At 40.0% G+C, this 12768-nt stretch overlaps 1 protein-coding gene across 1 annotated transcript in view; it reads left to right on the top strand.

Annotated features, from left to right (window-relative positions):
• The window catches only part of NCKAP5 (NCK associated protein 5), a 354576-nt gene that overhangs the window by 169607 nt on the left and 172201 nt on the right, over window positions 1-12768 (top strand). The window contains exon 5 of the mRNA XM_041406435.1: window positions 11729-11862. Within this exon, the coding sequence (XP_041262369.1) occupies window positions 11729-11862 (134 nt within the window). The remainder of the gene's footprint in view (window positions 1-11728; window positions 11863-12768) is intronic.

Here is a 12768-nt window from a genome sequence, read left to right as displayed (position 1 = left end):
CAAAGAGCCCACCCTGTCACCCCGGCCGAGTGGGCTGGGATTATGCTGCTGCTCCTTCTTCTGCTTCATCCCAGCTTACTTCAAAGCCCTGCTGGGGGCTCAGCTAAGCCTAGCCTTGTTCCTGTGCTGAGCAATTCTCTGCTGGCTGGAGAGGCTGGTGGCCTGCAGCTGCTGATCAGGAGGGATGAGTCGGGGGCAGGGACTTGGCTACCAGCACAGCTGGATCTGCCTGGTGGCTGAGCCCTCCTTGGGCTCCTGCCCTGGCTCTGTGTCCCCTCCACATGGAGTGGAGCAGCAATACTGCATTGCCTCGTGTGGATTCTATAGGTTAAAATCCATCCCATGTGTGCAAGCATAGCATCAGTGACACATCACCTTTCTGTGACTTTTTTACCTGTCCCTTCTCTTCTCCCCTTTCACAAATTGTGTTTTATTTCTGCTGGGCACTATTCTGTGGGGCAATTGAGAGGTGTTTTAAAAGATTTTATTCCATTATCAGTCTCGATGAAGGGTGAGACATAAGAGGTGTAAAACTCAATGCCATTCCATCAGAAGCCAACCTATTTCCTGATTACAATACATTGTAAATGTTTTTCAGCCAATTAGCTTTTGCCACAGAATGCTATTACTTCTAAGACAAATCACCTATATTTTTACCCCATGTAGTCCTGCTACTATGCATCTTTCACAGTTTAAATTCTCTAAAATATCTAGTATTTTTGCAAAGCTACTTTTTGAAACATGTTGAAACTTGTTTCTAGTTCCATCTCTCAATAATGTCATCTGTATCCCATGACCTGCCTAAGTCAGCTTCCACTGTAACAAGTTCTTTTAAATAGACAGGCATCAGTGTTTGAGAAATCAAAGTCCAGCACGTCCATGAGTTCATAGCCTTCAATTCACTTCTCTCTCCCATTGTCTGGCCTTCATAGCCATCTACAAGTATGCAAAAAATACTGTGCTGTGGTAATGTTTACATTGTGGTTTATCAAAATAAACTTGGTTAAAAGAAATTTAAATAAGTCTTCTGAGTCTGAGCTGACCACTGTTTGCCACAATTCATGGAATTATCTTCTGTAGATACTACAGACAATGAAGACAGGATGTGGAAGATACATGACTTTTTAAAAACACTTTTGTAAACTTAGCTGTGGGATACCCTGGTTTTCAGACCTCGAGGATTCTCTTCACTCCTTCCTCCTGAAGTCTGTGTCTAGGCTGAAATTTCAAACTGACAGCAAATACCTGTTACTTAGCTATGAAAGAAACCAGTGCCACATCAAAAATTAAATGTAATCTCAGCAAGTGCAGGTGTGGAAATTACCCTAAATCATGTGGCCTGAGGCTCATGTTTTGCACCTACACAGAGCACAGCTGTTGCTGTAGGTCACAGAAAGTCCAAAGAACTTGTAATGTACTTGAGAGAACTTCACACAAGTCTTCTGGCTCTCGCTGCAAGACTTCTGATCCAAGAAGGAGTTTCTGCCTGCCAAATATAGACAATGTCCCATGAGACCAGGCATGTTCTTGAACCTGGATCCTTCTTGGATCATTTATTTCTTATCTTTGAGTTCATTTATTTCTCATCTTTGTGAGTGGGGAGTTCATTCCGTGGCCTGTTTGTTCAAGTAAATCCATGGAAAGTGGCTGGGAAGCCTGCAGTCAGTCACCAGTAGAACGTTCAGCTCTGAACTCAGTCTGTGAGCATTTAGATGTGCAAATGCAGGCTATACCTGTGTTATAGTTCATGTTTTGGGGCCAGCTTTATTTATTCACAGGTACAGTTTTGTTCTTAGGATAAACTCAAGTTCCAAAACCTCAGTTCTGTTCCTGGGAGCTGGAGATTTTGTTTTGCCAGACAGCATTTTACCTTCTGTTTTCTGCGTTGCTGCTTTGATATCCCTTCAGGGAATGTTTGAGAATTGCAGATCTGATAGAAAACTGAAGAATTAAAGAACTGACACTGAATCAAACCACTGGCACTTTGCTGGCCCAGGTGGGTTGCCTCTTGCCAGTTGTTCTCTACACAAACTCCTTTGTGCTGTTTTATGGTTCAAACACCATTATTATAAAACTTCTGGAATCAAACAAGTGGGAAACATAAACAGAGACTGGGGATTTTTGCTTGTTTGCAGCTGAAATAGACAAGGCTCTGTGTAAACAAGTTACCTTGCTTATAAAACTTCATTTCTAATAAGAAGATATTGTATATACCCTGTATAAAAAAAAATAAACAGCTTAATGTGCAGTTAGAAATTTTAATGTAAGGCAAGTCTCCTTACAAACAAAGCATGTAGCAAAGGGGCTGAAATTATAATTACCCACCGTAATCTAAGATGTTTTAGGAATATTTTTTCCCTTGTTTTGCTTAGCAGTGCCACTCTTTCTAATTTTGGTATTGACAGAGATTTTTACTTCACACTTTTGAATATTAGGTATTCATATGGATTATATCTATCTTAACACAGTTTGCAAGTTTTTATTTGAACCTGAAAAACATTTCATTATGTTTAATTTAGAGAAATGAGATTTCTTTAATTGCTGTCTGTAGAAGCTATTAGAAGCTCAATTACATTTTCAAATTCATTTTTAAAGTGTTATCATTTAAAGATTACTAATTAAAAAAAATAATCATGACCTGACTATGTGGGAGTTCAGGTTCACTAATAATATTCTCTCTACACCCTTCAAACTGTTAAGAAAATAATGTTTCAAATGGAGAAATGAGTTATGCTAAGAACTGAAGCAAGTCTTCAAAATTGGGCTAGCAATTGTGAATCTGAATAAACAACAATAGTTTTATTAGGGAGAAAAGATTTTCAAAAGATGTATTACTTGCCTGCATTCAACAGTGCAGATATGACTGAGATGAGCTTGAAGGAGCTGAGAGAATGCTGGCTGCAGGTGTTCCACCTGCGTGGAGCCTGCCTGTGCACCGCTGCTCCCAGGGGCTGTGTCTGCAGCTGTGTCCCCAGGACAGAGTCCACTTCAGGCTGGTAATTCCTCAAAGACTACGAGGGGCATTTTTTGCTGTTTAACTTCTTTTCCCAAGCTTTCTCTGGTATTTGGTGGCCTGCCATTGAGTGTTTTACAGAATCAAAGAGCTGCTGGGCAGTCAGAGCTTCCTTTTGGAGCAGTGGCTGTTCATCACAGCTCCTGGAGGGATGGGCAGGCAGCGGTGCTCACTATCCAGCTCTCAGCCGAAAGGTTTTATGAGCTATTTAATTTTTTTTCTCGTTGTAAAATAAATGTTATCACAACTGCAACTATATATACAGTACTGCTGGTGTAATAGCCTGCCTAATTCAGATTAATTGTAGGCTTGCAATGATAAAGGAGCTTCAGCACAGCAGTTATTCTATCGCACAGATGCAATTAAAACCATATCAATGCAGTATAAATAATGCTAAATTAAGTTGCTGTCCCTCCACATGGTGGCAATTTTGAGCTAGTGCACAATGAAATCTAGCATCTTATTTTGTTCAGTAGGAGTAACTACACCAAGAAACAGTTTCTAATTTCCTTGAATGGCTCTGGAGCAGCCTTATCACCCAACAATATGGAGTATGTACATTGCTGTCACCAAAATATCACTAATAATAATGATAATAATGAGCATTTTCTGTTTTGCTATTCATCTTAGAGGTAAGAAAAGCTTGAGGTTTACATCTGAAAGTCATGGGACACCTGTGCTAGTCTGAGATGAAGCCAAAGAGACAGATGTTCTAGCATATAGAAATTTCATTGTGGAAAATTAATTATTTGCTTCAAATTATTTAATTTTAACTGGTTTTGAGGCATTTTTAGAAAATTCTCAAACAAATTATTTAATGTCAGTTAGATTTTCCTCTGGTTTTTTTGGGCAGCCTGTCACTTTCGGAGCAGAACGCTGTTCTCAAGAGCCATCATTTTTTCTTACTGGTATGAAAAAGCTAGAAGATACCAGCCTAAAATTAGGATACTGCTTTTTATGCTATTTATATCTTACTGTTGCAAAGCTGTAGCAGGAATAAGTTTAAGGAAAATGGTTACATCATAAAATAATTGAGGAAAATGTAGAGGTTTAATATAAATCAAGACAATGTGTTCCTTAGCCTCTGTAGTGCAAACCTGTCAGGTGAAAGGTGAAATGAAAAAATTAGTTTTAATTGCAAAGCAGCCACACAACCTCACCGTTAACTTTCTTACTTTGAAGAGACGTGGAAGTAAAGCTACTTCTCCTTCCATGAACCCTCCAAGTGTTTATGTTATTGCTGTTTTCACTTCAGTGCTTCACTGTGCTTTAAATACACCTGCAACTTCATCCCTGGGAAGGCTTTAGATGTGTGAGTGTATTTGTCAGTATTCCCAGTGTAGCTGGAAAAGGTAATGAGGGACAAAGGCATATTAACTGCCACTGTTGGAAAGCCCTGCCTTCAATAGCTGATTAATTTAATCAGTCTTTCTTCAGTAAAATAACTCAGCTTTAAGCAGCTTGTAAAAATTGTAATAAGCACAATAAGCAGTGCTCTTCTTTTCTCCCCATTCTTTGGGGGAATGTTTTTTCATGCTGACAAAGTCCGCTACAAGGAATGCTGCGATGTTCTGCAAAGTTGTTTGTCAGTGCCTGGGTTTATTTTTGCAGAGAAGTATTGATTACAGAATGAGAAACATTTGGTTTAACAGGGATCGATGAGTGGCAAACAAAGGACACTGAAGTTTGACTCATTTTAATTTGAGCAAAAATACAGTATCCAGTGCAATTCACGATGAAATAAAAAATGGTATATGCTCTCTGGTTTTTAATCACATTTCTTTCCTGTCATTTGTGAGTGAAATAGGTTCAGCTAGGGGACTGTAATATCCTGTGTGTTGCATGTGAGGAGTTTGGGGGAAGAGCACTGGGCTTTGCAGAAGGAGAAGCAGGTCCACCTGCCTCTGGAGAGAGGGGAAAATCTCAGCAAAGAGATTCCACCCACCTTCTGTGTAAGAGAGATGAGGGAGAACCACCTTGATCTGTTTGATTTTCAAGGCCCAAACACACAAGCTCTTACAAAATACCTGTAACACAGAACATTTGTACTTCCCTTTCCCCAACTGCTTGGGCCGTGAGCAGCTGGGACTTGGGAATATTTTGTGGCACTTGAACAAATACCATTTGATCACCAGGCATTTTGTTGGGAGAATTAAAGATTCATTGCATCAGAAAGAACGATGCTTTGTTAAACCAACTGGGAGATCAAGTTGCAAATCCCAGTTTCTATTTCAATTAATATTTCATAATTGATTATTGAAAAATGGAACTGCTTCACCATCCTTCTCTCTTCTCTTGTCCCAGGCTGTTCTATGGCTCCTGCCTGCAGCAGTCTTTCAAAAGGGCATACAAGGGTGATAAAATAGTGGGCTTGAATACTTTGAATGTGCATATTTATTCATAAAAGTATTGGGCAATGACTTTGCTAGAAATACTAATTTTAGTGTGCTTCTAGTAGCTGCTATTTGTTTGCTTTATTCAGTTGTCTTTGTTGCCTGCTCTGTGTCTGCATTCTCTCTGGCTCGTGGGATGTTGTGTTGTAAACCAGGCTATGAGTCTGTTAAATTAGGACTTTTATGGCAAGGTGTCAGAGGAACAGCATCAGAAAATGCATTAAAAATAAATACATAAAAACTCAGTTTGGGTTTGCAATGACTTAATGGTACTTCAAATTCTAAACCAAAAAATAATTTAATCTTTTCTTCCCATCATTTAAATTTATTGCAAAGTATCTGTTTGTAATCAATATTAATTACACAGAAATTGTGACCCTCTTTAGCAAATGCTTTAAAGTAGTTGTTAAAAATTTAATGTGCAGGTTATTAGCCTGATTTTGGGGAACATTAAGCCTGTGCTAAATATTCTCATGTAGACTTTTTTTGACAAAATATTGGTCCCATGTTTGCATAATTAGCAGCACCATAGTAAACCCTTTCTTATGATGCACAGGGGAAGCAAAGAACAAATTCAAGACTAGAGGATTCTTATTTCTACTTAATCAGTAGCTCTTTCCCCTACTTATAATGTAATCTTAATGATGAGATTTCATGTGTATCCCTTTTAAGACATTTTTGGTATTGAGCTAATCAGTCAGGTTATATCTAGCTGTTCTGAAGAGCTGCTTTTCATAAGACACAAGGATAAGCTAAACAGAAGGAGGAGGGAGCAGTTCCTCATGGAAGTGTTGGGCTGTCCCTGATGGACAGCAATGCATGGTGTGTGTGGTACCCCACACCTCTAATTCTTCACTTGCAGTCATCTTTAGTTTTAAATCTTGACGCACAGACATGTTTTTCTTTAATGTATAGGTAAAACTTTTCATTATGATGGTATGGTTTTTTATGAGAAAGATAAATTAACAAGTTAAAAAAGAAAATGCTGTGATGTGGTAGGCTGACCTCAGCCTTGGGTCAGCTTTGCTTCAGCTTCCTATCCTCAGCAGGATGTAGGGGACAAAAAATTACAAAAAAGTTCATACACCAAAATAAAGATAGGGAAATGGAGAGCTTTGGAATGAGAAATCTGCTTAGTTACTGAAATGTTTGACCCTAATGAGGAGAAATCAGGAAGTACTTCTCTGAGAAGTATTTTCATGAAGTTGTTCCTGCCATTCTGATGAGACATTTGATGAATTTACCAGCAGTAACAGGTATAGGAGGTAAAACTCCAAGTCCCTGACATAGAAGGCTTTAGTGTCATCCATGTTGAGATTTAGAGTTAACAATGAAATAACCCTGAAATGAAAAAAAAGGGAAGATATCAGCATTTCTGTGCCAAACCCTGCCGTGCCACACATTTCCTCTGTGTGCTGGGGTCAGGCTGCTCAGAAGCGAAGGACCTGTTGTGCATCCCTCACCCCACAGCACCATGTGCATGTTTGCCTTCCAGGCTGCCACCTGCCCCATCCACACTCACACTTCCTCACCCAACACACCAGACATTTGCACTTTGGTAGAACGTGAAAGAACTGGGTGCTGACATTTGGGCACATCCCAGGGTAATTAAGGGAGACACAAATGGTTGAGCCCCTCTTGGCAGACACTTGTATGGCTGCACAGGGTTAATCCTTAGCCTGTGAGCACAGCTATTAACCAGTAACTCTGAGAATAAATGGTGCCTCTTGGTCTCTTCATGGAGTGCTGAGGAACAAATCACATTTTTCAGTCAAACACACGCATTCCTTCCAATCTAGTTATAAATAGTTTTCATGCGTTTTGTTTTGATCGCGAGCAGCTCAGATTGGATTCCTTCCTTAACTTTTAAAAGATGACTTAACATGAGGTGCATGTCCCTGCCTGGGTGAGGAATGAAACATTTTGACACGAACATTTCCACAGCTACACAAGAAGGAGCTTGCTGAAGTGCAGGCTCTGGCTCAGGAGCATATTGAGCAGCCCGTGAAACTTTGTTCCGTGCTAAAATATTCCAGGACTTGCACAAAAGTATCAGTAGAGTTTGCTAACAGTGTCTTTCACTCTAGTTTGTTCACATGAATTTTTTGCCTGTTTGGAAAGTTATCAGGAATTTGACTGGGTGGTGTGATGAAAGTCAGGCTCTCTGGGGAGGCTGAAAAGGGGAAGCAAGAATCAAGTAAAGGTTATGCTTCTAAGAAGGGAAAGGGACAGCTGTGCTGCAGAAGGCAAGGAGAGGAAGTAGAGAAAAATAGTTTGAGCAGAGCTTGTGCAGAGAAGAATCTGCAATTAAAGAGGAAGAGGCAAGTGGGAATACATGACTTCATTGGAAGACGGCAATGATTTTTCTCGTGTTAAAATGAACTGAAGCATTTCGCATGACGCTTTTTTTATTCAAACTTTTCTTCACATAGCATGCTAATTCTATTACTTTCTATTAAGCTTATATTTACTATAAAACCTTTAACCAGTTCAGTTTATTTCTTCTCACACACCTTTTTTTTTGCACAGGAATAAAGTGGGGTTAGCACAGAGGAGCTTATATAGTGCATTATGTCAGCACAAAATTCCTGCAAAGTTCAGGGATATTTTTTCTTCTTCCAGGAGACAAAAAAATTTACAAAAATCTCTTTTTAATCCTGGCCTTTCTGTATGTTAGGCTCACTTCTCTCTTCTGACACTTCGTTATGGATTTTCTGGGTTTGAATAAAAATCTAGTTCTCTTTTCTGGTGGATAAGGTCACTACTGCTGGGAGCTACTTTCTATGTGTAGTATACTTTAGTGTTTTGTGTCCTGCAGACTGAAAACTTCCCAAGTGTGGGTGGTCTCTTACACCTTTTTCTCCCCACTTCACAGTATTTATTGTCTGTGATCTGGCTGAAAGCAGATCTGCTTTCTGCCTGTAAGAAATGGCAGAAGTGCTGCAAGGTTGCCAACAAATTCCTGTGAAGAATCCTGGCAGTGAGGGCTGATGGTGTTGTTGCTGTGCAGATGTCCTGTGGGCAAGTCTTGGCCCCATTCATACAGGAGGGTTTTGGTAGCTAGGAACAGAACTCAGAATTTCAGGGCCATAGGTCAGTGCTGTTGTTTCTGGTCTTGTAGCCTTGTGACTCTTTTGTTCATCCCTAAACCTGAAAGGAGCAGGAGTTTTGTACAGCAACAGTACGAGCTCATATAATTAATAATGTGTTGTCATTCTTGCCCATGAGGTGGCTGAATTGGAACTGGACATTTAGCTCATTCCATAAGTTCCTAATGTTTAGGGATTTAATTTCTGAAATGTTATTGTTCTTGTAATGCACATGTGTTGCTCATTTAAAAGTACTTTTCTTAAGGTAATTTCTATGTTCTTTCTTAAAAAAAAAAGTCCCCGTGTGCATTTGCTGATCTCTTTGTGTAGGATGTGTGTTATCACACAGCCTTCCCCACACGAACAGAAGGAGTAAATGGCAGCAACAGCATTCTCTGACCTATCAGCAAGAGGTAAATGAAGCTTAGAAATAGCTTGCACAGCTCTTTGACCTGTAGGGAGAAGTCTGGGTTTGTGAATCTGTGCTGTCTATGCAGTTCTCTTCCAGAAGGTGAGGGTTTGTGACGAGCAGGAGCGTAGGTACAGCACAGGCTGTAGGTACAGCACAGTTCTTCTGCAGGACAGGAGAACAGGAGACTCATCTGCTTTTTACAGCATCACTTTTTGTCTGTCCTACCTGTGGAGATCTGGCTTTGTGCATAATGTGGGAAGATTTATTTGGGGACCAGAGTGTGGTCAGCATAGCAGACATGCAGAGGTAGTTGCTGTGTAAGCACACACTTTTTGGTAACTGGGAGTAGGGCTGTGGCCCAGCCTCATCCCCAGTGGGATGAGCAGCTGAACAGCACTGACAGCAATGAGCCATGGAGTGCCCAGGGGCATTGGCCACAAAGGGAACAGAGGGCACACGGGTGCAATGCATGAACATGAGGGCTATAAAAAGTTGGGCTCAAGAACAAGAAGGGCAGATGCTTGAAGCTTTCTGATGTGGTATGGTGTTACTGTGTTTGGGTGAATACTTAAAGCCTTCTGAAATTGTATGATGATGCTCTGTGTATTGTGGCTGTCTTGTCTGTGGCATGTGCTGTGACAATGCGGTATCACAACAGAGATCATTGTGGCTGTTGTGATGCTGACTAAGGCTTGAGGATGTGGCTGGATCTCTGGTTTGCAGTCCCTTGTTGCAGTTTAGCTTTACTGTGTCAGGTAGATCAGGCACTGCCTTGGGTCAGCTTGGTTACTCAGGTGTTCGTAGTAGCATTGAGTTTCTTCCAAGGTGGCTTCTCAGTTCCTGTAGAAACAGCTGTATATTTGGTTTTAAGCTCAGTCTCTGTAGACACCAGTATCTTCTGAAATTTTTTCTTAAGTCCTAGGTGGTAGTTAGTTATGTATTCCTTTTATGTTCTTTTCCTTGTTACCCATTGACTTGGGAGGTCCTGGATACCCCTTTAGCAGCAGTGAAGCTTCCTTGCAAGAGAAGATGCTGTCAGCATTCAGCAGGAGCTCCTGGAGCAGGATCATTTTGAAGTTGGCATTGGTGGGATCTAAGCTGGAGCAATACTGACTGCTGTGAATATTCCTCCCATATCATCAGCCTGAATTATCCTCTGTGAGCCAATTGCTGTCTTCTGCCTGGTGCTGAACTCTCTGCTCTTCCTCCTGTGGCAGAAACTGAGGATTACTCAGCACCTGGCAGGGCATGGCTGTGTAACACTAAGGACAGTGATTAGGTAATTCAGTTAGAACAATGTATTTTTTTGCCAGTAATTTGTTTCTTCTTGTGCAGTTTTCCATTTTGCTGGTATTACATATGGCCAACCAGACAGAACCCCTCTGTTCTCTGAGTAATTCCCCCTATTTTTTCACAAGCATATAGATATTTCATTTAAACCTTTGCAGCCTCCCTTTGTGGCATCTGCTTATTTATCACTGTCTTTAAGATCCGTTTTCCACTTGGCAATGTTCATATTTTAGGTCCCCTGGTTACTGCTATTGTAAATTATTATCCAGTAAGATTTATAGCTGTGAGATTTGTACAAATAGCCTGTCTCTCCCATTTAATGGCTTATCTCTAAGATACCTCTGTTATTTACTAATGAAACTGTATGGATAATTTTTATATACGTTTTTGCAGGTATGCCATGAAAATTTAGGTCAGCCATGGAATTACATCAGGCTGTCTGACAGGCTGCAAATCTCCCTGCACCGTAGGCACAAAGCAGATGGGTGGGGAGCCCACTGTAGCTTCACAGTGACCTGAGCTGTTCCTAGACATGGCAACCCCATCACTGACAGAGAATAATGTAGTGCCACGTAAAATCCTTGGGGGTTTTATTGATTTGTTTTCTCATTTAAATTCACAAGGATAAAATTTAATTTCACTTCATTTCTGTTTAACAGAGGTCACATAGAAAAGCCTGTAAATACATTTTTTTAATTACAGTAACATTTTTTATAATTTTTGGGTTAATTTTTCTGCTCCTCTTAAGTCATATTTAACCACTACTGAAATAAGATTTTAAAATATTTAGGTACCCTTTATATGATGCTTTAAAAAAAAAAAAAAAGGGTTAGGCCATGACCTATGTAGATTTATCCAGGTAGTGCTGTATGTTATGGGTTGGGTTTTTGGGTCCTACATTTTAAGAATTAGCAAAACCCATATCCTAGTTGCCTTTGAGAGCTGTTAGTAATGTTAATGACACTTTTATTGCTCTTGCATTGGTTTGATTTGTACTCAGTTTTTAAAAACATATTCGTTATCATAGTATTTCACTAAGTAAATTCAAATAAACTCTCTTCTACTGGTAGGGTTCCTCCTCTCAGCCAAAACAAGAAAACCAGTGGCTGCAGAATCAGGTTCATTTCCTCCTTGTGAGCTTGAAACATTCAGGGATGGGTCACACGTTGACCTCTTGATTTGTTTCATTCTTCCTGTGTCTTCATTCAGACAAGATGGGTTGCAGATCTCAAATAAAATTTTTTGTATTTATTTTTAATGGAGGCAAAGGAAAAGCACTTTGAAGGAGGGGGTGGGTGTTTGTTTTTCAATATGCTGACATCCATGAGTGAGCTGAGGAAGGGTAGCTCAGTGTGATGGGATATTCTGAAAAAACTTCTTCCCTCTGTAACATTGCTGCACAAAAAAGATGGCACTGGTTTAGTAGGGTAATTATTTTGATTTTATGATGATTTTTCCCAAATTAAATCTCAATTTTTCCTAAAAGTATGGTTTGCGTAAAATTAATGAATAAATTTTTATGGCATTTCAGCGTGAGAAGCTGATACATGAGTTGGAGGAAGAAAGGCATTTGAGACTTGAGAGTGAGAAAAGATTACGGGAGGTGACGCTGGAGTCGGAGCGGAGCAGAGCCCAGATGCGGGGGCTGCAGGAGCAGTTTTCCAGGTACGTAGCACCAGTCAACTGCATTCAAAATATGGGACAAAAAAACGTCCTTTGGTGCAGAGACTTTGTCCAGACCTGTTGATAACTTGAATGGATCTAGTCTGAGCCAAAATCTGCTCTCCCTGGGAAATTCCATAAATATGACCGGCTCTTGAATGATTGTTGGAATGCTTAAAAGGTTTATGCTCTCATTTTATGGGGTGGTGAAAATTTTCATTTCTAGGGATTTTGCATTTGCTAGAATTCCCAATAATTTTCTAAGTGTAAGACTTCACTTCTCAAGAAGTGTATGCCACTGGTAAGTCAGTATGTGGCTGTTAGTGTCTTGTAAACAAGAATGGGTTTGATCAATCTGCATAAAGAGAGGAAGAAAAAGTGAAGCCTTTTGGCAGCTTTGGGCAAGCTCATCCTGCTTGGACCTGCTTCAAATCATTTCCTGCATTGCCTGGGCCAAAGCTTTGGGCTAGAGCAGAGCTCCATTTCCAAGAGAACCAGCTTAGAACAGATTAACACAAACCATTTGTATGATAGTAGTAAGGATTTGAGTTATTGTTTTCATGACGCATGATGAGATCTTGTGCAGCAAACAGATTTTTTTCATTGTTTTTGTCATGTGCACAGAAACAAAACAATCCAAAAAAATCAAAAGAGACAATGGAATTTCATGTATATTTTCCATCAGGACTGAATATTAACTACTTCCCTTAGGCCACTGAATTGTTAAAAGTTCAAGTTCAGTTTAATAAGGTGAAAAAAACTTTTTTTTTTTTTTTTTTTTGTTAGGTTTCTTGGGGGTTTTAGAGTTTTCTGCTTTGGGCATTTTTGTGGGTTTTTTTTCTTATTTCCTTGGTGTTTGCCATGCTGCTCCTCTGATTTGAATCTGGGTTTCTAGGCAACACTGCAAAA

Source organism: Onychostruthus taczanowskii, unplaced genomic scaffold (assembly GCF_017590055.1).
Source record: "Onychostruthus taczanowskii isolate IOZ18803 unplaced genomic scaffold, ASM1759005v1 scaffold10, whole genome shotgun sequence".
Taxonomy (NCBI): domain Eukaryota; kingdom Metazoa; phylum Chordata; class Aves; order Passeriformes; family Passeridae; genus Onychostruthus; species Onychostruthus taczanowskii.
Note: the sequence above shows the minus strand (reverse complement) of the source record. Positions and strands in the feature narration are given on the sequence as shown.